This window comes from Epinephelus fuscoguttatus, linkage group LG19 (assembly GCF_011397635.1).
Source record: "Epinephelus fuscoguttatus linkage group LG19, E.fuscoguttatus.final_Chr_v1".
Lineage (NCBI taxonomy): Eukaryota > Metazoa > Chordata > Actinopteri > Perciformes > Serranidae > Epinephelus > Epinephelus fuscoguttatus.
The window spans coordinates 40,402,593-40,427,523 of NC_064770.1; the positions used below are offsets into that span (position 1 = coordinate 40,402,593).

The 24,931-nt window shown below is 46.5% G+C and overlaps 1 protein-coding gene across 1 annotated transcript in view; it reads right to left on the reverse strand.

Moving 5' to 3' along the window:
- Positions 1-23,662, reverse strand: part of si:dkey-89b17.4 (zinc finger protein 646) — a 41,874-nt gene extending 18,212 nt beyond the window's left edge. The window contains exons 1-4 of the mRNA XM_049561025.1: positions 23,361-23,662; positions 9,334-12,114; positions 5,805-6,914; positions 3,847-4,706 (exon numbers count right to left, since the gene is read on the reverse strand). Coding sequence (XP_049416982.1) covers positions 3,847-4,706; positions 5,805-6,914; positions 9,334-11,900 — 4,537 coding nt within the window. The 5' untranslated portion in view covers positions 11,901-12,114; positions 23,361-23,662. The remainder of the gene's footprint in view (positions 1-3,846; positions 4,707-5,804; positions 6,915-9,333; positions 12,115-23,360) is intronic.
- Between the last annotated feature and the right edge of the window lie 1,269 nt (positions 23,663-24,931).

Genomic DNA, 24,931 nt, shown 5'->3' on the forward strand with positions numbered 1-24,931 from the left:
TTGGATCAGATCAGATCAGATCAGATTGGATCAGATCAGACCAGATCAGATCGGATCAGATCGGATCAGATTGGACCAGATCAGATCAGATCAGATCAGATCGGATCAGATTGGATCAGATCAGATCAGATCGGACCAGATCAGATCAGTTTGGACCAGATCAGATTGGATCAGATCAGATCAGATCAGATCGGATCAGATTGGACCAGATCAGATCGGATCAGATCGGATCAGATCGGACCAGATCAGATCAGATCAGATCAGATCAGATCAGATCAGATCGGATCAGATTGGACCAGATCAGATCGGACCAGATCAGATCAGATCAGATCAGATCAGATAGGATTGGACCAGATTGGATCAGATCAGATCAGATCGGACCAGATCAGATCAGATCAGATCGGATCAGATTGGACCAGATCAGATCGGACCAGATCAGATCAGATCAGATCAGATCAGATAGGATTGGACCAGATTGGATCAGATCAGATCAGATCGGACCAGATCAGATCAGATCAGATCAGATCAGGACGGGACGGCTTCAACTTCACACACACATTCAAACACACTGAGGGACGAGACAGGACGACATTCAGACATATCTGACTTTATGCTAAACGTCCTGCATCTGAAACTATTCTTTAACATTAAACTGTCCAAACTCAAAGTCCACTTCCTGTCTTCCACAGTTTGAAGTTTCACTGCAACAATTCGTCAATCGATTATTTGTTTGTGAATCTGCAACTATTCTGATAACGAGAAATGACTGAAGTCATTTTAGATGTTTATATTCAGGTTTTGTGGCTCTGCTTAAAGTCAACTAGTTATTTTGGGTTTGGAAACGTCGCTTGGACAAAATGTGATGACATCACCTCAGGATCCAGGTTACTTTAACAGGCTTTTCTCACCGTGCCATCGTATTTGTAGATAAAACAATTCATCGAGACAGAAGTAGAAGAAAATATCACAGTATTATTATTAACAGAATGATGATTTTTATCGTATATAAGCAAATCTACACAGTATGATAACCGGCAACTTTTATATCACGGTATACCTTACAACTGGTAAATCACTGCAACCGTAGCTCCCGCACATTTTGACTGATGAAAACTTTTTAAAATCCTTTCTGGCTTTCTTTAAGCCATTTAAAACAGTCTGGACGTTACAGCGACACAGACGTACGTTATATATAAAGCTACGTGTCTTTTTGTGGGACAGAAAACTGAGGATCCTGTAAGCGGCGACACGTTGGTATGAATTTATTTCTTGTTTTATGGTCATGTGTAATAATTGTTTTGTGGCGTTGCCTGAATGTGAGCCTACGTAATGACTTCATAAATTATGGGTGATCACCGTCACACTGCTTCAGTCGTTTCAGCGGTCACACAGCATCGCACCAGATCTTAAATCAATAATACAGAAAGCGCAGTTTGAACCTCAGACGTGTTTTGGTATTTTATGAATTAAATTTAAACAGCCAAAACTATTCAGATTCAAAACTTTTCAGAAACACTCAGTTCATTTCATTTCCAGGCCTGGAAAACTGTTTAATTCCATAACTTTTCCAGGAATTTCCTGACCATGGAAATCCTGTGGAGAAAATAATCGGTGATGAACAGTTGCAGCTTTAGTTAAAGCACCAGATAAACACAGTGAACGAACTCTTGAGTTTGGATTCAAAGTTTCACGACATTAAAGAAGTTTGAACAAACAGACCGTCGGTTAATAGCTTCCCAGATTCTCTACAATTTGACTTTAACGAACCAGACGCGAAGAGACGAAATCTGTGGAAACACGTAACTTGGAAAATAAACTTTGTAGTGTCGGAGAACAATTATGTAATTGACTGAACGTTAATATTTCATACAGACATGACATGACATGACATCACAAATAAACAATTAGATGCTAGAGTAGAGTTTATGTTCGTTAATGGCTTCCCAATTCTCTAATTTCTTTCAGCAGTAGTGTTCTCTGGGCTTTTCTTGTCAAAAGTTCGGTCAAACTGATGACACTCGTTTTGATCACCATGCCTAAAATAATGCATTCCTGAAACTGAAAACAGTCCACATAACTATTTAAATTTAAAGCTGACCTGCAGTTGAAAGCAAAAGAAAAAAACCTCTAAAATTTGGATTGAAAGTTTTAGGACGTAAAACCGGTTTAAACACACAACTGTGTCCTCTCAGATTTTCCAACCACAAATCTGAAGATATTTTTAAAATCGGTCAAACTAATCGGACTCGTTTTGATCCCCAAGCCTCTAAATGTATTCCTGAACAGTTTGAAAACGGATTCAAATTGAACGTCCACTTACTGCTTTTTTTGTTTGTTTTGGGGTTTTTTTTTGTTTTTTTGAGCTTTCAACCACATCACTCAGTCCTCCTTACCAAAGAGAGTTTGCTCAGTAGCTGATAAATCTTAGTTTTATTCGCGCCGGCTTCAAAGTTGAGTATGAAAGTTTTGATCTAGGACTTTTTATCTGCTGATGAAGACCATGTGGTGAAAGCTCCTGCAGCAGGGCCTTGAGTTGTTTAGTCAAAGAAGAATTATTTACTGCTTTGGTTCACAACATAAACAGAGGAAGTTGTGGTCACAAATTTTCTATAATTAGTTGAAACATGTTAACGAAGAAACAACCGGCTCCGTGTTTGAGCAGCTACAGACGAACCGACACGTTTAATGACGAACACACCTGTAAGTCTCAAACTGCTGCTGTTGAATCTGTGTGTCAACCAGACGTCGGGTCTATTGGGAAGCTACGAGAATCTGACACTCATCTTAGACACACACACACACACACACACACACACACACATTTAGAGCAGACCGAAGCGTCCCGTCTTGAGTCCTTAAAGCTCCCACAGGTCCCTGCTGCGTCCCGTCCAACCATCCAGGGACAAAAAAGAAAAACAAACCAGCTGTCTCTGACTGTCTTTATCAGCACGTCCACTGCACCTACATGTTTGTCTTAAATAAAAACACTTTGTTTCGACCGACTCGGTCAGAATATGGTTTAAAAACATTGTGACAAAGGCCACAAGAAGATTGCGGCGAGACAGAACTCCCTATAAACACCATCAGCACTGGGATGGAGGCGGAACACAGAGAAACCAACTGCAACACAGGACCAATCAGCTCCCGGGACCAGAATAGACGAGAGGGCTCGAAAACAAGCGTCAGACTTCCTCGCGCCTTTAACGGGACCCTCACAGCAGCTCAACCAAGTCACGACCACACGACTCGTCAGTCTTTACGACCCAAACAGTCTGAGTCGCTGCGGCCGCAGGAGGCGTCAGCGCTCCACAGGAAGTTCAACACCTCAGCGTTACAGGGCAACATGCAGTAGGGACTAAGGCAGATGGAGTGAAGTCCATGCAGTTTATACAAAACTACATCACGTCTGTCTACAGTCCATGTCTGCCTGTCCGTCTGCCTGTCAGTCAGTCTATGAGGGACAGTCGGACAGTTCTACAACCAGCACCTCGTTGGATGTCCGTGAAGGAAGCCTCAGCTCAGGACAGACTGTGGTGTGTAAGTGTGTATCTGTGTCCGCATGTGTGTGTGTGTGTGTGTGTGTGTGTGTGTGTGTGTGTGTGCAGCGTCCCTCCTGCTTTGTGTCTGTTGGGTCATGCAGGACCTGGACTGAGTCTGAGCACCTTCACACACACCACAGCCACACATGGAAAATGAGGAAGAGGAGGGTGAGCAGGAGGAAGAGCTACGTTTGGCACCTCCAGAAACCTTGGCATGTGACTGCACCCCCCACACACACCTCCCCATGTGTCACCCTTCCCCCCCTCCCTCATCCCTTAGCTTATATGAAGGGGCCGCCGGGCATACCCAGGAAGTTGGGCGCGTGGGCCATGGGAGGGGGCGCCGTCGAGCCGCTCCAGTGCACCTTCATGTGGTGCCTCAGGTTGGACTTGGAGGAGAAACGCTTGTCGCACTGCTGGCAGGAAAACGGCTTCTCCTTGGTGTGGATGCGGCGGTGGCAGATGAGCTGGGTGGAGACACGGAAGGACTTGCCGCAGTCGGGGCACTGATAGCGTTTGGGCTCGGTGTGGATCCGCCGGTGGTTCTTGAGGGACATCAGGTTGGGGAACTCTTTCTGGCAGGAGTTACAGAAGTAGGTCCCGGTCTTGTGGCTGTTCTTGTGGTTGAGCAGGGAGCTGGCGTGGCGGTAGGACCGCCCACACTGATCACACACATGGGATTTGATGACCTCACTGTGGCTCCCGCGGCTGCGAGCTTTTGCCACGCTGCCGGGGTGGAGTCCTTGCTCTTGCATCAAGGTGAGGTCCAGGCCTGACCCCCAGCCCAGCTCCTGGGAGCCCCCTGGTCGAGGCTGCTGGGGTCTGGGCTGGCGGGGCTGTGGCGTCTGGCCGTGGGTGATCTCCATGTGGAGCCTGAAGCTGGCCTGCGTGGGAAAGGCTCGCTGGCAGGACCGGCAGGTCAGCTCCCGCTGCTTCTGGTGGACGCGTCGGTGGTTGTAGAGCTGGGAGGAAACTCGGAAGGCCTTGCCGCAGTCGTGGCAACGGTGGCGCCGCGTCTCTGAGTGGATGCGACGGTGGTTCTTCAGGGCAAGCAGGTTGGAGTAGGTCTTGAGGCACACGGCACAGTGGTAGATGCCGACAGTGTGGGTGTTCTTGTGGTTGAGGAGGGAGCTGGCATGGCGGTAGGAGCGGCCACATTGATCACATCTGTGCAGAGACAAACAAGGAAGAACAAGAGGGAAGGACCAGGAGGAGCGGGGAGGAGGGGGGAGGAATAGAAGGAAGGAAAAGGGGAGATTAGTAACAGAAGATGGCAGTTTGCTCTCACTCTTCTATTCAAGATTATCTCAGTTATTGGTTACCACTTTTTCTTTAGAATTATAGAAATATTTAAACTACCACTCATCATACAGGTATATGATCTGAAATCCGGCTTAATGCTTTTAAACAACTACAAAGTGGTGTACCATCTACAGTTAAGAGGTCTACACAGTGATCTGGGAGAGGACTGCTGGGTGGGGGAGGGAGGGACATGGGAGAAACTATGGACAAACAACTGGGAATCATGTGGGGGACTGGGAGGTATCTGCTGCTCCCTGCACTGCACAAATGGACACAGCTGGAAACTATTTCAGAGACCTTCTGTCACAGCTTTCTTTTGGGTGATTACTCAATATAATGATGAAGAATCCATCAAACATGCCTAAAGAACCTCCGCCATGTCAGACTGTAGTTGTCGGAACTGTTAGGAATGATAACCTCGACACATGTGCAGTGCAGCTAGCTCCAAATACTTCCTAATCTTCCCTTTGACATCAAAATGCAAGAGCCCCATCACATGACTGCATGTTCTAGTCTGATATCTGGCCAGTATCATGACACTACCAAAAGGAAACAAACACAAACAAAGACTACAGTCAAAATCAGAACAACAGCAAGGAACAAACATCAATACTTTTAAATTTTGCTAAAATGCTACACACAAAATGCTACGTAAATCAAATCTGTGTCAGAGTTTGCTGAGAATACAAAGCATGAAAACAAAACATCTAAACATGAAGGCAGCCTAGAAAACTCAAGTGTGTGATATATGCTAACTGAAAGCAAACGGGGTTGACTTATCTGGTCTCTCCACTAATTCAATTTGTCCAAACTTCAGAAAAATCCGAATTCCGGCACGCGTATGGTCCCAAGGAAGCCGGATTGGAGATCATATACCTGTAATAGACACGTAGAGACCTAAATTTATCTTCACTATTTTTTTTTCCAACTTCGAAGAATCACAAACAACTGACGAGAACTCACGTGTACCGACACTCGTCGCCCTCTCCCGTGGGTGCAGTGGCCTTCCTCCTGACTTCCATGCCTACCTGGTTGTCCCCGCAGCGGTGCCTGGCTAGGCCGGATCTCCCCTGGAAACTCTTCCCACAGGTGGGGCAGCCGAAGGGGGTGGCGCCCTCCTCGTGGACCTTCTGGTGGTTTCGGAGGAACCTGGCCAGCCGGAAAGCTTTCCCACACGTGTGGCAGATGTGCTTCTTTCGCTGCGTGTGGATGCGCATGTGGTTGCGCAACGCCATGTAGTTGGTGTAGGGCTTGTCGCAGAAGTTGCACCGGAAGTTGCCCGTCTTGTGGGTGTGCTTGTGGTTCAGCAAGGAGCTTGCATGTTTGTAGGCACAGCTGCACAGGTCACAGGCATAGGGTCTCTCGTCAGAGTCCAAGTCCACAGAGCTTCTCTCCATGCTGATGTTGGTGGAGCTGTTAGTGGAGGAGGATGAAGGCAGGTGCTGGGCTGGGCAGTCATGGGCTGCGAGCTCATCAGCCGTGGCAAAGCCTTCACAGCAGCCATCGCACTCAAAATCCATCTGGGCCCCGGGGCCCTGTGGCCCTTTGCACAGGCCGGCTGTAGTGTGGGTAGCTAGCTGCCTCTGGGTGCGGAAGCCTTTGCCGCATTCTTGGCAGTTGTGCTTCTTCTGGGCAAAGTGGAGGCGTAGGTGGTTTTTCATTGCCAGCCTGTTGGGGTACGTGGAGTTGCAAACATTGCAGTGGTACTCTCCGATTTTATGGAGGTTCTTGTGATTAGCCAGGCTGCCGGCGTGGCGGTATGTTTTGCCACATTCTTCACAGGCAAAAGGCCGCCGTCCACTTTCAGCTGGATCAAACTTCTGGGGCCTGGAAGTTCCAGCGGAGGAGTAGGGCTTCTTGAACCCTTGATGGCTGTATTTCATGCCCATTGGCTGACTCTTTGACGACTCTCCTCTCATAGTCTGCATCTGAGATGGTCCGGGTTGCTGGAAGCGGGAACCGTTGGGGCCGGTCCGGACGAGACCTTTGGCTCGGTGCTCCTCGTGGAGACGTAGGTGGTTGATCAGCTGCTTTTGGATCTTGAAAGCCTTGCCGCATTCCTCACACTTGTGCCTGCAGCATGAATGGACAGAGGTGAAGAAGACACAATCCATTAAAGCTATTAACTTCAACCAATATGGTGGTGTTTAACAAGATCCTCATTCACTGCAACCCAGAAGTCAAATTCCTAGTAAGGCTGGCAGTCCTGGCACCATGTGCAACACATCTGACAACAAATGGACTCAGCGCAGTTAAAAATCTGAATGTCCTCACTGGAAGGCATTCTATAAAAACTAAAGCTGAATCTCGTCAGCCAATGTCTCCATTTCAAGCTGAAAAATCACAATCACATCATCAGTTTGGGACCTTGACTGTGTTCCCTCAGTATTTACCCATCAGCTGAAACATTAAACCCACTGACAGAGTAAATGGCATTAATCATTTCGTTACAAGACAATGTTCTGTGGGGAACCTTTCGTTCTGACATTCATGTGAATGACATGCTCCATCCACCCAAACACTGTTACAGACCAAGTACCCCCCCCCCCCCCCCGGCAACAGCACTCCTCAATGGCAGTGCCCCCCCAGCATCACATTGCACTATGTCAGACCGCAGAAACTGTTCTGGAATAACCAGAGGAACATGAAAGAGAGCTGAAGCAATGGACCTCAATGGGCATCAAAACTCCTCAGATCCCAATAAGATCGAACATCTGTGGGATGTGCTGGTACCTCAGAGGAACCCCTGATCCATGGTAGGGCCTCCTTGGATCACACTTGGCAATGTCCTGTTGAGGCATGGACACCAGACCTCTGGGTATGTCTGGGTGTTGGTGGCGGATCTTTGGGTCCTGCGGGTTGTGAGGTGGGATACCAGCACGTCCCACATATGCTCAATCAGAAAGGGGGGACTTCTGCAACAATTGGGTGGGTGGAGTGTCGGGTGACATCTACATGAATGTCAGGGCCAAAGGAGTCTTCACAAAGAAAATCATTGTAACAAGATGATCAAAGTTATTCACGTCACCTGTCAGTGGTTTTAATGTTTCAGCTGATCGACGGGATTAAATCAAAACATACACAACACTAATTTGGTTTTAAACATGAAGTTCTTGAAGGGATAGTGCACCCAAAAATGAAATTTCAGCCATTATCTACTCACCCTCATGCTGAGTAATGCTCACATCCCTGGCGGATGACGCCGCCCCAGACTAACGTCCAAGAACACAAAATTGAAACCACAAAATATCTCCATACTGCTCATCCGTAGTGATCCAAGTGTCCTGAAGCCCCGACATAAAAAGTTGTTTGGAAAAACCTCATTTGAACTCTGTTTTTAGCCTCACTGTAGCCTGTAGCTCTGACTGCCTCTCTGGGCACCGCGCTCACGTGTGCGCGCTTGTGCGAGACCAGCGAAAGCATGAGCTTTGCTCACCCGTGTTTACATCACGTGACACGTGCACCGCAGGGAGAGACAACAGTAACCACAGAGCTAAAAGATAATTTGCACTACAGTCTTTTAACAAAGGACAGCCCAACATGTCTGAAGACTTTGAAATTGAGGAGGAACAGCATTTCTTTGTTGAGCCGTATTTGTTTGACCCCGAGTATACGGACGGAACTCAGGCTACTGGACGAAGCAGCCGCCGCAGCTCATGAGCCTAACCCTCAGCCAGCTGCAGAATACCGGAGTCGAGCACTGGAAACCTGGTGGTGTAGTTGTTTCAAATGCAAAGCAATGCCAACGGATGAGGAAAGTCTTTGCTGCTCAGACTGGGAATTGGCGATGCCTGCACTTGAGAATCTGGACATCAGTACTGACGAGACTGCTGCTCTTCAGAGACCGTGCATCACCGATCACCCTGAGTTTCCAGCACTTCTGACCCGTAGTATTCTGGAGACATTTTTTTACTTCCCCAAGATCAACTGGAAGAAAAGGCAGAGGCCAGATGGCAGGCTTTCAGAGGAGTAAATCATTAATTTCTACCGTAGTTCAGGCGGACAATGGTGTTAGTCTCGGATATGTGGTTACTGTTGTCTCTCCCTGTGGTGCACGTGTCACGTAATGTAAACACAAGTGAGCAAAGCTCATGCTTTTGCTGGTCTTGCGCAAGCGCACACACGTGAGCACGGAACACAGAGAAGCAGTCAGAGCTACAGGCTACAGTGAGGCTAAAAAGGTTTTTTGAAACAACTTTTTACGTCGGGGCTTCAGGACACTTGGATCACTACGGACGAGCATGTTGGAGATACTTTGTGGTTTCAATTTTGTGTTCTTGGACATTAGTCTGGGGTGCCGTCAGCCATTAGGTGTGCTAGCCGCTCCCCCTGCCGATCTCTGCAAGAGATGTGAGGACTCTAAAACTTCACCAGAGCCTCCCTCGGCATATGGGTGAGTAGATAATGGCTGAATTTTCATTTTTGGGTGCGCTATCCCTTTAAGCCAACTTTAAAAGATCTGCCCAAATGAACTAAAACTGGATAGACATACCTCTTTAGATCAAAGTGGGTCCTTTGGTGATTCTTGAGAGCCAGCAGATTGTAGTAGCGTTTCTGGCACACCAAGCAGCGGAAAACACCCGTCTTATGGGACTTTTTGTGGTTAAGGAGTGAGCAGGGGTGTCTGTACCCTCGTCCACACTGGTCACACTTGTGAGGTTTGTCACTTTGGTCAACCATAGGTCTACGTCCATCGCCACCAACATCACGGCTTCCTCCGGCAACTCCACCGCCGACGCCATCCCCTCCAGACATTCCTTTGGCTCCATTCAGACCCTGCTTGCTCAGTGAGCTGGCCCGATTTTTACCGGGGCACAGGTGGGTGATGAGGTGGTGGCGATCGGCAAAAAACATGCCACAGTCAACACAGATGTGGTTGCGTCCATCCATCTTGTCACTGCCATTAGCTGAGCTGCCTACAATACCCTGTTGCTGGCCGTCCGGCCTCTGGGGGCCATGGACTAACTGGTGATTCAGGAGGTCCTGTTTCCTGGAGAAGCTCTGGCCACAGGTGGAGCAGATCATCCTCCACTCTTGCTCCAGGTTGGAAGGTCCTGGCCCTGTTGGGTTATTGGCATGACTACGCAGGTGGCTCCTGAGGGCTCTGAGGCTGGCGTAGTGGTTGCCACACACTGAACACTGATACACTTCTCCATCATCATCGTCGTCTTTGTCATTGCTGCCCATCCTCTTGCCTCCGCTCTGGGAGTATTGTCGTTGGCTGCTGCCTTCTTTCAAGTTGCTGGAGCTTCCAGCTGGCAGTGAGGTTCCACTGGAGCTGTGGTAGCTCATATTCCCCATAAAACCGTTGGACATGTTGCTCTGCTGCGGCTGCTGGCCACGGCGGGGACACATGTGCGACTTGATGCCGGATACATCTCCATACATCTCACCGCAGTCAGCACACACGTGTCTGTCAGCCTGACGGTGAGCAGAGCTGCTCTGGGAAAGTGAGCTGCCATCAAAGCGATCGTGGAATTCAAGAGAGTCCAACCCACTGCTGTGGCCACCGTCTGGTACAAAGTGGGCAGCATCACCAAGGTTTCCTGGCAGTGAGATTGGAGTGGTCGCACCACTGCCTTCCTGGACGTAGCTCTGCTGGGAGTCCAGAGTGAGCGGCTCTGGTGAAAGCCAGTCATTGCTGTCGTTATTAATAGGCTGGTTGGAGGGACGCCCCTTGTGGCTCCGCAGGTGGCTGTGTAGCGCTGCCAAGTGAGGGTACTGCTTACAGCAGATGGTGCACTGGTAGTGGCCTGTCTGATGGCAGCGTTTGTGGTTGACCAGGCTTCCTGCATGCCGATAGCTTTTGCCACACTCCCCGCACTTAAAACGCCGCTCTCCATCATCTGGAGAGTTGGCCTGGGGCACACGGCCTCCGGAGGGAGAAGACACTGAGCCCTGTGATCCAGAGCTTATGTCTGAGTTGAGAATGGCGCTGTCCTGGCCATGGGACGCAGGGTGGGGGTCATGGGTCAGATAGTGGACTTTCAGGGTCTCCAGATCTGGGTGTCCTGCGCCACAGTATGCACATGTGTAGATGGGATTGTTGACTGGAGGACCCATTATGGGGTCGTAGGGACCTCTTTTGTCACTGGGGAGGGGTGGCAGAGGCAAAGGGTCCCCCAGGGCAGGGGTGTACGCTGGGGATCGAACTGCACTCAGGTTGTGGGGCATGATGCCTGGGAAACTACGTGGCAGGCCAAGGGAGGGCGTGGCCGTGTTGTGCAGCAGGATGTGCTCCTGAAAGTCTGTCTTGCTCGGTAGCGCTATCTGGCACAGGTGGCAGAAACAAGAGGCAGAGTTGTCACTCTGGGACGACTGGGAGACACTGCTGCGCTCCGAGCCATGGAGGCTGCTGCTGCTACTGCTGCTGCTCACCATGGAGGCCCCAGGGGTCTTGAACTTCGAGTGAGTTCTCTCGTGGCTGTTTAGGGCAGCCAGGTTGCTAAATTGTTTAAAACACACAGAGCACTTAAAAGTTCCTTGCTGGTGACACTTCTTGTGGTTCACCAGGCTACCGTGGTGCCGGTAGGTTCTGTCACACTGATCGCACTTGAATGGTCTGTCCCAAGCGTCGTCAGATTCAGGGGAGCCTTTTTTTCCGTGGTCGTCTGTCTCGTGGCTTTGCAGGACACTATGTCCCATACCACTATTATTCAAATGGGAGCGTCCAAACCCGTCCGAGAGGTCTTGGGCGAGGCCGTAGTCCCTCTCGTCGTGGCCTGCTTCTTCAGCTACTTCTTCGCTCTCTTCTTCTGTGTGTGCACTACTAGGAGACAATGTATGGATACGTAGATGGTTCTTCAAAGCTACCGCGTTGGGCAGCGTACGCGTACAAACAGGACACTGGAATGAACCCACTTCGTGAGACTTTTTATGATTAGCTAGGCTCGCTGCGTGCTTGTAAATTCGGCCACACTGTTCACACTCAAAGCGTCCGTTCTCTTCTTGCTGATAATGTGCTTTCATATGCTCTAGAAGACTTGGAGTACTCGGACAAACCATATCACACTCTTTACAGGGGAAACCCTTGGCACGACTCATATCATGCATTGCCATAGTACTCTAAAGCAAATCAGTCGGAGGGAATCACGGTTCACAACACAGCAATGAACGGTGACGTTAGGGAGGTGGAGGAGGAAACAGTGGGGCTTAGCTATTCAGTTGAGGGTGGTGGTGGCAGCCATTTTCTCCCCAGTGCAGGTCCAGCCAATTGGGGCCCACCTTGGGAGGTGGCGGGCCTGCAGGGGTCACACCAGCCAATGAGGTATCACTGTGGAGACAAGAAGAAGCAGAAAAGAAGAGGGTTACCAAAGAAGCAACTTACCACCCCATTTAAACCTGATTACATTTTTTTTTAAAAAAACATGGAGTTTAACTCAAAATATGTTTTGCAACGGACTAGGTCACAGTGACATTGCTCTTTGACCACAAAATTTTACTTTGATCATCTGTGACTCAAAGTGGGCATTTGTGCCAAATTCTAGGAAATTCCCTCAAAGAGTTCTTGAGATATCGCAATTACGAGAATAACACGGATGCAAGGTCACAGTGACCATGACCTTTGACCACCAAAATGTTCAAAGCCAGACTCCTTTGAGAAAAACAGTGATTTAACATCAGTGAATACAGGAGCTGCTGAAATCAGTTGGTGTGTTTGTGTCACTGTGTGACTTTGGTGTTTCTAAGGGTTTGTTCAGATTCACCAAAGTCACACAGTGACACAAACACACCAACTGATGGAGGCAGCGGTCGACCAGCAGCTGCTGTGTTTACTGGTGTTAAATTACTATGTTTTGTCAATGGAGTCTGGTGGCTTGAATGAGAACATAGACGGCGGAGAAGCCGTTGAAATATTCTAAATATAGCATTTAACTTGTCAAAGCTCTACGCTTAGAAAACTAAAAGCCCAAAACATTAAACACTGTTCATTAATCTGCAAAAAAAACTAAAACAATGAATTGGCAACAGTTTTGATTACCAATTAATCTTTTCAGTCCATTTTTAGGCAAACATGACAAATATTCTGTTGTTACAGCTTCTCCAATTAAGTGTTGTCACAAGACTGACATTTTGGACACAATTACTTAAAAATTTTCAATATTAAATACAATTTTCAATACCACAGGAAGACAAACTGACATCTGTTGTACAGGTAGATTTTTTTTCTTAAAAGAAAAATAAAACCAAGTTTCTTTTCTTGGTTAGCAGCAGAGAACAGCAGAATGATTGCACATGATCCTATACATATGTTTCTAACGTTTTTACTCTGCAACTCATTTTAATTGTTACCCAGATTATCATTTATTGTTTTATCAGTTCATTAATATGCAATATTTATTCCTCTGCACTCGCCTATTTTTATTCTTTTGAGTATTCACAGTGCACTTTAATGTTCTGTCATGTTGTGTCCATGTTAAATGTATGTTTGCTATATGTTCGTTACTGCACCAGGATTCATGAGCAACGACAGTTCATCCGCTGTGTGCTGCTGTTCACAGTTACTGACGATCATAGTTTTTTCTTCAGTCGTTTCTCAGGGGTCAGTTATCGTTTTATTTTGAGTCCTGAAATGAATGAATCATGGAGCCGCCTGTGAGGATGTGACTGAGCGACACACGGATGGTCTGATGTTGACACACTGCTGTTTGTTCCTGACGTCACGTGGCGCTGATGGAGAACGCTGCACCTGCCGACACAACGACGACAACCAAGACTTCAGCCTCCAACTTCCTCCATCACATTTACACGGTGTTAAATATGTCTGACATGTTACTACTGTTGTTCCTCATGACCTGAGACACACTGAAAATATTGATTGTTTGTTTGTTTTCTATCATCATAAACCGACTCTGGCTGTGGACACGTGTTCGTTCAGGAGGCAAGATTTAGTTTCTACTTTAGCTGATGTTCAGATGTGCATTTTGTTTTTCTTCTGTAATATCTCAGAAATAGTGTTTTGTCACTTTGATTTTTGATGTCTTTTGCAGCTAAACATGATTTCGCATGACGACATGTTCCAGTCTCCAGCTGTAGATGGATTTCAATCTGCTGTTGACTTAAAAGTTAACGACTCCACCTGCAGCTAACTGCAGCTAACGACTCCACCTGCAGCTAACTGCAGCTAACGACTCCACCTGCAGCTAACGACTCCACCTGCAGCTAACTGCAGCTAACGACTCCACCTGCAGCTAACGACTCCACCTGCAGCTAACTGCAGCTAACGACTCCACCTGCAGCTAACGACTCCACCTGCAGCTAACTGAAGCTAACGACTCCACCTGCAGCTAACAGCAGGACACATCACTGACTTCAAACAAAAGGACAGAGGTCCATTCATGTCCTCAAGGACACTGCAGCTTTCTCAAGGACTCCTGGAATCTCCTCAAAGACCACAAGAACTCAGAGCTCAGTAAATCCTGGACTTCGCTCTGTCCTTTTTCATGTTGTCTTCCATTTTCTCAACACGATCTGTTGTTTGTGTTTGGTGGCGTCTTTATGTTTGTCTGGCTACGGGTTTTCAAATATGGCGGCTGTCGGTGCTGCACCAGCTTATGTGTTCAACCAGTCACCGAATACGACCGTCACTCAGGGCTCCTGTTGAGCTGACAGATCACCTCCTCTGACACGGGAGCAAACGTCACTCCATGTTCTGACACTGAGCTCACAATAAACAGGAGGTTCTTTCAGCTAAGAAAAGTTACAGAACAAAACAAAGAACAGATATATTTTTTAAATTTGTGGAATTTTGTATTTTCCACATTGTTATTTGAGTTTACTTTTTTGTCTTTGTGTGAAGTGTTTTCATATTTACAGATGACATATTAATAACCAGTTCACACGGATAATATTGACACTAATCTGTCTCCATGTGTCTCACACAAGTCAGGATGTTTTCTGTTTTTATTAATCTGTGAAACGCTGCCTCTGAATATTGACAAACTCTCTCTATTAATCATTTAAAATCTGATTTTCAATATTTCATTTTTCTGATTTTAACTTGGTTCATCATGATGTTTATTTTTACTCTATTTTATAGTTTACTTAGCTTTTTTTGCTTTTTTAAATAATATTTTATATTCCTATTGTTAGATAATATATAACTTTCTAATCTCATAAAACTTCAGTTCTCCTTTAAGTTGTTTTGCAGTGAAGCACTCTGAGCTGCATGTTTGTGTGTGAGGTGGTGTATGAGTAAAGTGCACATCAGTCAGAAGTTAACCTGCATGTTGTTTTCTTTGTGTGACGACAGTTTCAACACATTCTCATGGACAAAGTTTCAGAACTTTCCAGGACTTTTCAAGGACCAGGAATAACATTTTAATTTCATAAAACCATGCACTTCACTGTGTCTGCTGCAGTTAGCAGCCTGGTTGCAATACTTTTACACACACACACACACACACACACACACACACACACACGAGTCTCGCTTCCTGTATCAAACGCCACCACACTATGTCACGAGAGTGAGAAATTAATACACGAAAAACTTTTTTTTTTTTTGGGGGGGGGGGGGTGGGGGGGGTGATACTAATTGTTGACTAACTGTGATAGACTGTGAATATGACAAGAAATGGTGTGAGACTGGGTCTGGCAAGAGGTCAGTAGCCTACGTGCTCCGTTCTATTAAAACGGCGTGTTCGTTAAGGGGGTGAGAGGACACGGAATTGTTTGTGCTTTTACGTACAGGTCGGTAGGGCTGGACGATTATGGCAAAAATAATAATCACGATTAATAAACACGCTTATTCATTGATTTCAAAACTCCACCAAAACTCAACTTTAATTATAACTTAAAAGAACAGCCAGAAATAAGTTAGTAACAAATAAACAAGTAAAAAAAATAAAAATAATAATAGTAAATTAAAATAATAATAGCAATAAAAACAATAAATAAAAAGAAATACTAGGGCTGACCCAAGTTCGACAGCACGGGATTTGATTGTGAAAAAAAAAACATTGACTGACATTTTCCACCAGTCTGGTGTCAGTGACACATGCTGCTCTGAGTCGTGCATCTGTCTGCTTGCGCTGCAGTGCGCCGAGGGTTTTCATTTTTAGTGGTAAATCAGAAGTTAAACACTACTTATCAGCAACCAGAAGTGTTTTTTTGTTTCTGAATATTTTTATCTTAATTCTAGGGTTGCAAGAAACTACGCTTTCGCCAGAATTTGTAAGTTATGAACTTTTTATAAACTAACTTAAGTAAATTAACTTTTTTGGACTTTTTTTCCCGCTCGTGTTGCCTTGGAGGGCAGACACGACAGTGCGACAATGACAGATGACTGAAGTTGTCCTACCTTTCTTCTCAACCAAAGGCTGCCTTTCGGCCATGTTCTCAATCGCTCACTCCACATATTATTGATCCACACACGTCACACGCTTGCTGCTGCTGCACATAACACAGGTGCATTCACCTACATACACGCCGCGCCGTGCGGCGCATTAATCGTTTTTCTTCGATTATAATGTTTTTATGATCGTGAAAAGCCAAAATCGAAATCATAATTAAAATTCGATTAATCGTCCAGCCCTATGGGTCGGTGGTGGAGTGGCGCACGTGACTCATGCTACGGGTGGACGGACGAGCCACATATCTCAGTGCCGCTTAAAAACAGGTAATACATCTGGCTACATCTTTCCCACATCAAATATCCGTGATCGCCTACACCCACGTGCGTAAAAGCGCACACAATTCCGGCTTCTCCAGGCTCGCCATAGCTTACTGTCAGGACTCAGGGATTCAGAATTCGGGATGGCGGACCGTCGGAATGGCGATATTTTGGAGTGGTGGCCTGTAACTGTTGGTTAAATGGCCCGTTCGGTTGGTATTCGGATAACTGGGGCTTTACTGGTGTAATGCAGTAGCACCACCCAGCGGTGAAACCCGTGTACACGTTTACACGAAAAAAATTACCCACTCTAAACATTTAGAGATTTTTGTACACGATCTCACCCCTAGTACACTTAACATCTAAAAGCTGAAAGATCAGCCAGTATAAGTCCTGGAAAATAAGAACAGTGCCAGTTTTCCATTTGTGTCAAGCAACAGACGAGCTGAGTACTCGACACTGCACGTCCTTCAGCGCACAATTTAACAGCGCAGTGTCGATGCTGCAACGATTTATCGTGCAGCTCTGAGCTGATGTAAACTGAAGCTACGTTATGTCAATGGCTAACCTACAGAAAATAAATTCACTGTTACATTACGTGTGAGGTCATTTAATTTCATGAAACTATAAATCCTCAGAATGAGACTGACCCACTGCAACAAAACAGCATGATGTATGAGGGGCGGGAAAAATAAAATCAATACAGCAAAGTCTCGTGATATTTCTGTATGGCGATATCGTATCATCACCCAAGTATCAATTAATGTTATTATAACTAACTAATATGACAAATACAAATTACTAATTTACAAAAGTATCGATACTAACAGTGCACGCCACCTCAGCGCCTGTCGGGTGCGTGCGATGGGTCCGATGGACACGCGCTGTGCAGGCAGCGTCTGGCAGGCACAGAGCCCTCGCTGCAACCCGGCTTGTTGTCGTCGCTGTGCATGCATGCACACACTTCTGTTGCTGTAATATGGCCAGCGCGGCTGCAGGAGGATCAGAGCAGCCCGTTTTGGTCAAAAATGATAAAGGAAAAAGCGCTCTTTGGAAATATTTAGTGAAGTGAACACAGCACGCTGCAGACGGCAGGTACAGCCCCTCCCCTCACTAGCAGCTGAGCAGCTGGTGTCGCCAGCATCAAACTAAAATATAACTTCTAACGTTAATGTGGGAGCTAAGCAGAAAACTGTATCAGTCGTGCTCGTCTGTAACATTAATAGACAGTGTTAGTTTAACACGACAACACAATTATGTGTGTCTGAAAGTTATGTTAACTGTAAAGCCACAGATTGAAGCTGAAAAAACGTTTGGTTTCTCCCGTAACCCCTGGTTCTCTGACCACATAGTGAGGTAGAAACAGGAGCATCCTGAGCCTAAACTACCAGCTCTGTTTGATCAGCAACGAAAATATGGTGCCAATTCACCAGAAGCACAGAAAATAAACAGGGCTGTAGATAAATACATTTGTATGGACAGATCTTGTTTCTGGTTGATATTTATTTTGGGGGATTTTTTGTTGTTATCATTGATGTTGCTGTTCTGATCTTTGTTTAAAAAATGACATGCCTCTTAATTTTTTGCTGCTGTATCGAAAATGGTAACGAGCATTGAATATTTTCCTGGGTATCGATATCGAGTTTGAAATTTTAGTATCGTGACAACTAGGGATGGGAATCTCTCTGTGATAGACGATTCAATACATATCTAGATACACGGGTTAGGATACGATTCAAAAATGATATATTTTTAATGCAGAACAATTCGATACGATTCGATACGACTCTATGGTTAACATTTGTTGATGTAGACATTAATCATATATTATAAAATAAAGAAGGCAATTCTGTAAAAGTGACATTCTTACAGTATTTTCAAATTTGTAAAAGACCACATTCCCAAGCATTGATGCTGTATGGCACTGGCAAAAATAAAATAAAAAGACAAACAACAACAAAATCACACATTGTCTGTGTTTTTGTATGTATCTTATATGGACTTGAGTCTTTAATAAAGTTTATCATAACGCTGTACAATACAAACATAAAGCAGAATAAAATAATAACATGCAATGTAGGGGCAGAATCTGACATTTCCTGTTATTAGTTGATATCATGTGATGACTAGCAGCTTATCACTGACAGCACGTCAGACTATTTCTCTGTGTTTGCTACACTCTGTGTTTGTCATTTCTAAAAAGATAAATCACTTTTCTATAATACATCACTGATATTTCAATGGAATAAATTACTTATTGACTTATTCATACTTCAAAAACAGCATCAATAAGTGATTAACATAGGGGGGATCAAAATAAATGAAATAAAAATCAACCAGCCATCCTCCTCCCCTGATAAGTAACAAGGTTTGTGGAAATGTGAACGGCTCGTTTCTCCTCTGACACGTCACATATCTGTGTGCTGGTGCTGCCACAGCTCGGCTGTTCAGGTATTTTTGGGCAGTCATGACACTGACGAAGACTTCTTGGACCTGGAGCCAGGCTTCTCGGTCGCCGGTAAGCCGTTATCTTGCGCGACGGAGCACTATGGCCGCCGTATTTGACAGGAATGCATATTTCTGTCTGTGTCTGTGACCCCCCGTTCAATCCACAACCGGCAGGATTCGCCTTTCGTTTCTGCTGCGGCTTGGCTGCTCCCTGGTTTATCCAACCAGCATTAGCTTCTGTTCCTCAGCTCCACCGGTCAAGCTGGCGCTGATGTTTACATCCATTATCGTTGTCAGTAATGCCTGCTACGGAGCATGCCGCCAGCTCTCGCGTTGTTTTAGAGATGCAACCTGTTAAAGCCAGTCAACCGATTGCTAGTCTCGCGATACCCGATCCATGACTCTACAATCGATTCATCTAAGAATTTATGGCTGATTCGTATCGATTGAGGAGGCTGCTACTGACGCAGCTGTATCTCTCGCTTGTCAAACCGGATATCCGGTCGGATCGTTAATCATTCCCAACCCTAGTGACAACCCTAACTCCACCCCCATTTTGTAGCAGAAACACCTAAAATGACATACCCAAATTAAAATGACTGTAGCTTGTGAACCGCTCTGACTACATGCATGCATGAGGTCTTGCCAGAAAGAAAACTCCCTGAAGTTTCTTGTGAAAGTGTCAGAAACACTCTAGGTGATACAGAGACAGAGTAATGGGCCTCTGAAGTCAGTAACAAGTTGAAGATTTTGCCTAAAATAAAATAAAAAATGTGTTTGAGGATGAATAACTGTCTGTGGCTTCATCTGAGCAGGTAAATGACACTGTGGGGCTGTAGGCACACTATCAATGAACACTTGTTTCAAATTTGAAGAAGACTGCTCAAAGTATGACCATTCTACGGTGTTTTTACCATGAAAAGATCCAGGCGGAGCTCCAAATGACAAGTGGGTCACTCTGCTTCAAAACAGTACTATCAGTGATCAAACAACACTCAGCCAGCTTCAAACATTGTACCTTATTGAAATCAGGTGTGATTATGATAGCTGATGTTGTTTATGACACAGAAACACCATAAAATATCACCAAATAAAGCCATATGAAACGTGAAAGTTATGATCCCACTTTCTAGACGGTATATCTCAGCCAAAAATAGTGGTAGGAGTGAGACTCTTACCTTTTATAAACCAGCTACGTGCCCACTAACAGCTCCACATAAGATCGTGAGCATTCTCAGAACCCAGAGGCTGTATTCGGCGTCTGACTTCTGGCAAACGCTGAATACAGCCTCTGGGGGCAGATCCCCGATTTTTTGGTATGCCGGTTTGATTTGAGCAGAGGAGGCGAATTTCTGTTTTTGACTTCCGTTTACATATAAATATATAAGTAAATATGCTGAACCATTGCGATGGATTCAGAGTTTGCAGTGACGCCAATTATGTTCCGTCTCGTTAGTTCACTGCACGGACCGTTTAACCTGGCAACAACTGCAGCCGGCTCAAACGTGATTGGTCAATATCACACGGACTACTCTTCCGGAGGCAAGATCTCTGGGTTTGACTACAGACCCTGTGCAATTAATCTAATGGCGATGTCAGGCTGTGCGATCACATAACCACATAAAAGGCTGCGATTTGCAATTTAATGTAAATAAATGTTGAGGTGTGTGGACGTGACTGCCTCTCCTGTAGTGTGTGGAGTTTGTTGACATCACGCCCACAAGCTGTCCTGCTGTGTGCAGCACGTATGGTCAGGTGACCAGCCGGCGTGCAGCAGTGACCAACACAGACGCTGAAGAAGAGCATGAGCACGACCATGAATGGGCTGAGTTGGTGACGAAAAAAACGCAACGTCTATCACATGGCGATACTTTGGATTCAGGTACGGCGACGTTTAACAAAAAGACGTGCTGTGTAAAAGTTTAAAAGTTAAAGTCGCCACGTCAACGCGACCAATCGATATCAACACTTGAGACAGCACAGAGAGAAGTAGGAAGAATGAGACAAAGAGTCAACTGAAACACACCAGAGCTTCATAAACAACATCCAAGCACAGTTACGCAAACATCTGTAAGTGTCACGGGGAAATCACGGACTCCATAACAAACTATATAATAACAAATGAAAAATTCTGGGTGGGTTCAGCCCACTTGACATGCTGCTGTGTTGTGCTATGGCGTGCTGGAATTTGTCATTTACGTGACAACGCCTGAACGCAACACAGGCTCGCTCCACTGTGTGTACAGTGCCGTGCTGCGCTGCTGTGTGAGCAGCGTGTTTGACTGTGCTCAGTCTGTTGATGGTCACTGACACACTGTCTGAAACACTGAATCAAGCAACAAGACTCATGATACCATTTATTTATTATACTGTAATCACAATCGCGATATTGTCCACTCAAATCACAATCGCACATTTTTATCACGTCGTGCAGCACTAGAATGAACTTTCATTCTGAATGAAGGGAATTAAAACTGTCCGTGTGAGCACACTCATTAACTCGCTGCATAAAAAATGTTTTAACTAAATCATTAGTTTAATTCCAAAAGAAAATACTCTGGGGACTTTAACTCACGCTCTGTTCGGGATGATACTGACGTCCCTCTGAGGAAAAACTCTGTTTTATTTTCTCATCGTGTCCTGTTGCTCCTGAAGTCAAAAATAACTTTCTTCACAAAAAAAAAATTCAAATTCAGATTGTTCCTCCTTCTGGATTCTTCCAATGTGCACGTGTACATTTGTTTGGTCTGATCTTCACACCTGGCTCTCATTATCATCACAAATAGAAAATAAAAGTTACGCTGACATCATTTATTTTATGGACAACCTGGATGCAAACATTTCCCATGTTGTTAAACTCGTCATTATTTTGGGTAAATATCATATTAATACATGTGAGAGGGAAAGACTGAACTCCCTCTGTCACTGTGGTCGGAGACAACTTTGACAACAAGTCGCTAAAATATCTGGAAAAGTAGATCCATCTATACCGAGGTCCTCCCTCTGTCACACTGCTGACTTGTTTGTTTGTTTCTCCTTTTTGTTTATGTTTGTGTTTCCTGAGGTTTCTTACATTTTTCCCTGTTAAAGGTTTTTTGGGGAGTTTGTCCTGATCAGCTGTGAGGACAGAGGACAGAGGACAGAGGGACGTCTGCTGTGAGGCTCAGAGACAAACTGATCTGTGATGTTGAGCTTTATAAATAAAACTAAACTTCATCATCAGTGATTTATTGATCGTCTGACTCGTTCCTGATCGCTCTCCTCATGATGAACACACATCACACAGATGAAGCGTCCCATCATTCACACACAGATTTGAATCTGAGCTCTGAGCAGCAGCCAATCACAGTCTTTCTATTTCCTTCCAACTTTTCCCTCTGAAGCTTCACATCATGTAAACAAACTGAGTCTGCGCTGCAGCCGACACAAACCTCCTCACACCTCCTCACACCGGACTCCCCTCGTCTCCCTGCAGGAGGTGTTCACGGTGTCTCAGGTGCATTCACACACACATAACCCGGGTCTGTTCACACACGCGTTGTTTTGATCGCACACATTAAACTCTGTAAAAGTCCCAGTGAGTCTGAGGCGGACTGGACTCACACAGACGGTCTGAGCCGCAGCAGGGCTCCCTGACCTTGGCCCGTCTCCTCTCGGTCGGGTTCAGCCCCAGCATGAATTAATCGGGACAAAGCGGGGCATCTCCACCGACTCACGGCCGACATTTCCTTCGGCCGAGTCCCCACAATAAACCGGGGGAGGGTCGGCCGAGCCCTGCCGGGGAGGAGAGCACCGGAGGCGGGTTAACTGTGTAAAAGCTGCCGGTGTTAGCGCGGTGTTTCCGTCATGATGCTCCCAGCAGAGCGGGGACAACACCTTCAGCCATCAGCCCACTTTCACTGAGACCCCATCTCCATCGGAAAATGGCTTTCGAGCAGCGAGCCATTTTCCCCCATGCTAACGGGCTAGCATCTCCCTCTTAGCCCCACAAACACAACCCGCTGGCCCGCTGGATACACCCGCAGCCTGCGGAAACCTTAACGTGTTAAAACCAGAATTTAACCATCAGCAACATTCATAGTTTCAGGTTTTATTAAAACGAGCACTTAATGAATATTTGGTGAAAGACAGCCGGCCGAGCTAACGTTAGCATGTAGCTAGTTAGCAACCCCCCGCGACGAGAGAAAGGGGCAAAACGGAAGTTAGAAATGGTAAACAAAGCAACAAACAACACGAACACGAACGTGCACGAGTTAGTGAGACGGCTACCGTTTATTTTACAGCACGTGAGGTGCACGGGGAGAGGAAAGGATTGATGCTGCACGAGCTTGCAGAGAGGTTAGCATCCCAGCTAACCCCAGGCTAGCCCGGAGCTACACAAAGATCTCGACAAACACACCGCGGCCTCCATTGATGGAAAACCGCGTTTTTGAGCCGTTTTTCCGCTCCTCACTTACCCCTCGATCGGCCTCAGTGGACGATGCACGGCGTGGAGATGCAGAAATCCGCCACTTTCACGGGTTCGGCATGGTTTGTGTTCTCCGCCCCGGGTTCAAACATCGACTTTTGGTTCTTGGCTCTCCCCCCCCCGCTACCTACCGCCGCTCCGACAACATACTTCCTGCCGCTGCCGCTGCCGCTGCTAGCCGTGCGGAGCCGGAGCGCACTGTGCTGCGCGTCATCATGCGCAGAATAAAAAAGGCACGGAGCCTCCGGAGCAGCCTGCTGTGAGGATGAGGAAGGTCTCACAGATCACCAGAGTCAGTAGAGAGCAGGAAGATGAAGATTAGAGACAAACACTCGGTTTGACTCGGTGCTGCTCGGCCTGACTGACAGCCGCGGGGGACAAACCGAACCGAACCGGGCCGAGCCGAGCCAGGCGGTCTGTGGATCATCCTCACGGGGCAAATGACACTCTGAGGTCATTTTATCAGCTGGAGATCTGCAGAGAGTTTCATGTGTTCATCCTGTGGGAGGGGTCAGGTCTGACTCACCCTCACTCTCAACACCATCACCATCACCACCATCACCATCACCATCATCACCCTCACCATCACCATCATCACCATCACCATCATCACCATCACCCTCACCCTCACCATCACCCTCACCCTCATCACCATCACCCTCACCCTCATCATCACCCTCATCACCCTCACCATCACCCTCACCATCACCATCATCACCATCACCCTCACCCTCATCATCACCCTCATCACCCTCACCATCACCCTCACCATCACCCTCATCACCATCACCCTCACCCTCACCATCACCCTCACCCTCATCACCATCACCCTCATCACCATCACCCTCATCATCATCACCATCACCCTCACCCTCATCATCACCCTCACCCTCATCATCACCCTCACCCTCATCATCATCACCCTCATCACCATCACCCTCATCACCATCACCCTCATCATCATCACCATCACCCTCACCCTCATCATCACCATCACCCTCATCACCATCACCCTCATCACCATCACCCTCATCATCATCACCATCACCCTCATCACCATCACCCTCATCACCATCACCATCACCCTCATCATCATCACCATCACCCTCATCACCATCACCCTCATCACCATCACCATCACCCTCACCCTCACCATCACCCTCACCCTCATCACCATCACCCTCATCATCATCACCATCACCCTCACCCTCATCATCACCATCACCCTCATCATCATCACCCTCATCATCATCACCATCACCCTCATCACCATCACCCTCATCATCATCACCCTCATCATCATCACCATCGCCCTCACCCTCATCATCACCCTCATCATCACCCTCATCATCACCCTCATCATCATCACCCTCATCACCATCATCACCCTCATCACCATCACCCTCACCCTCATCATCACCCTCACCATCACCCTCATCATCATCACCATCATCACCCTCATCACCATCACCATCACCCTCATCATCATCACCCTCATCATCACCCTCACCCTCATCATCATCACCCTCATCATCACCCTCACCCTCATCATCATCACCC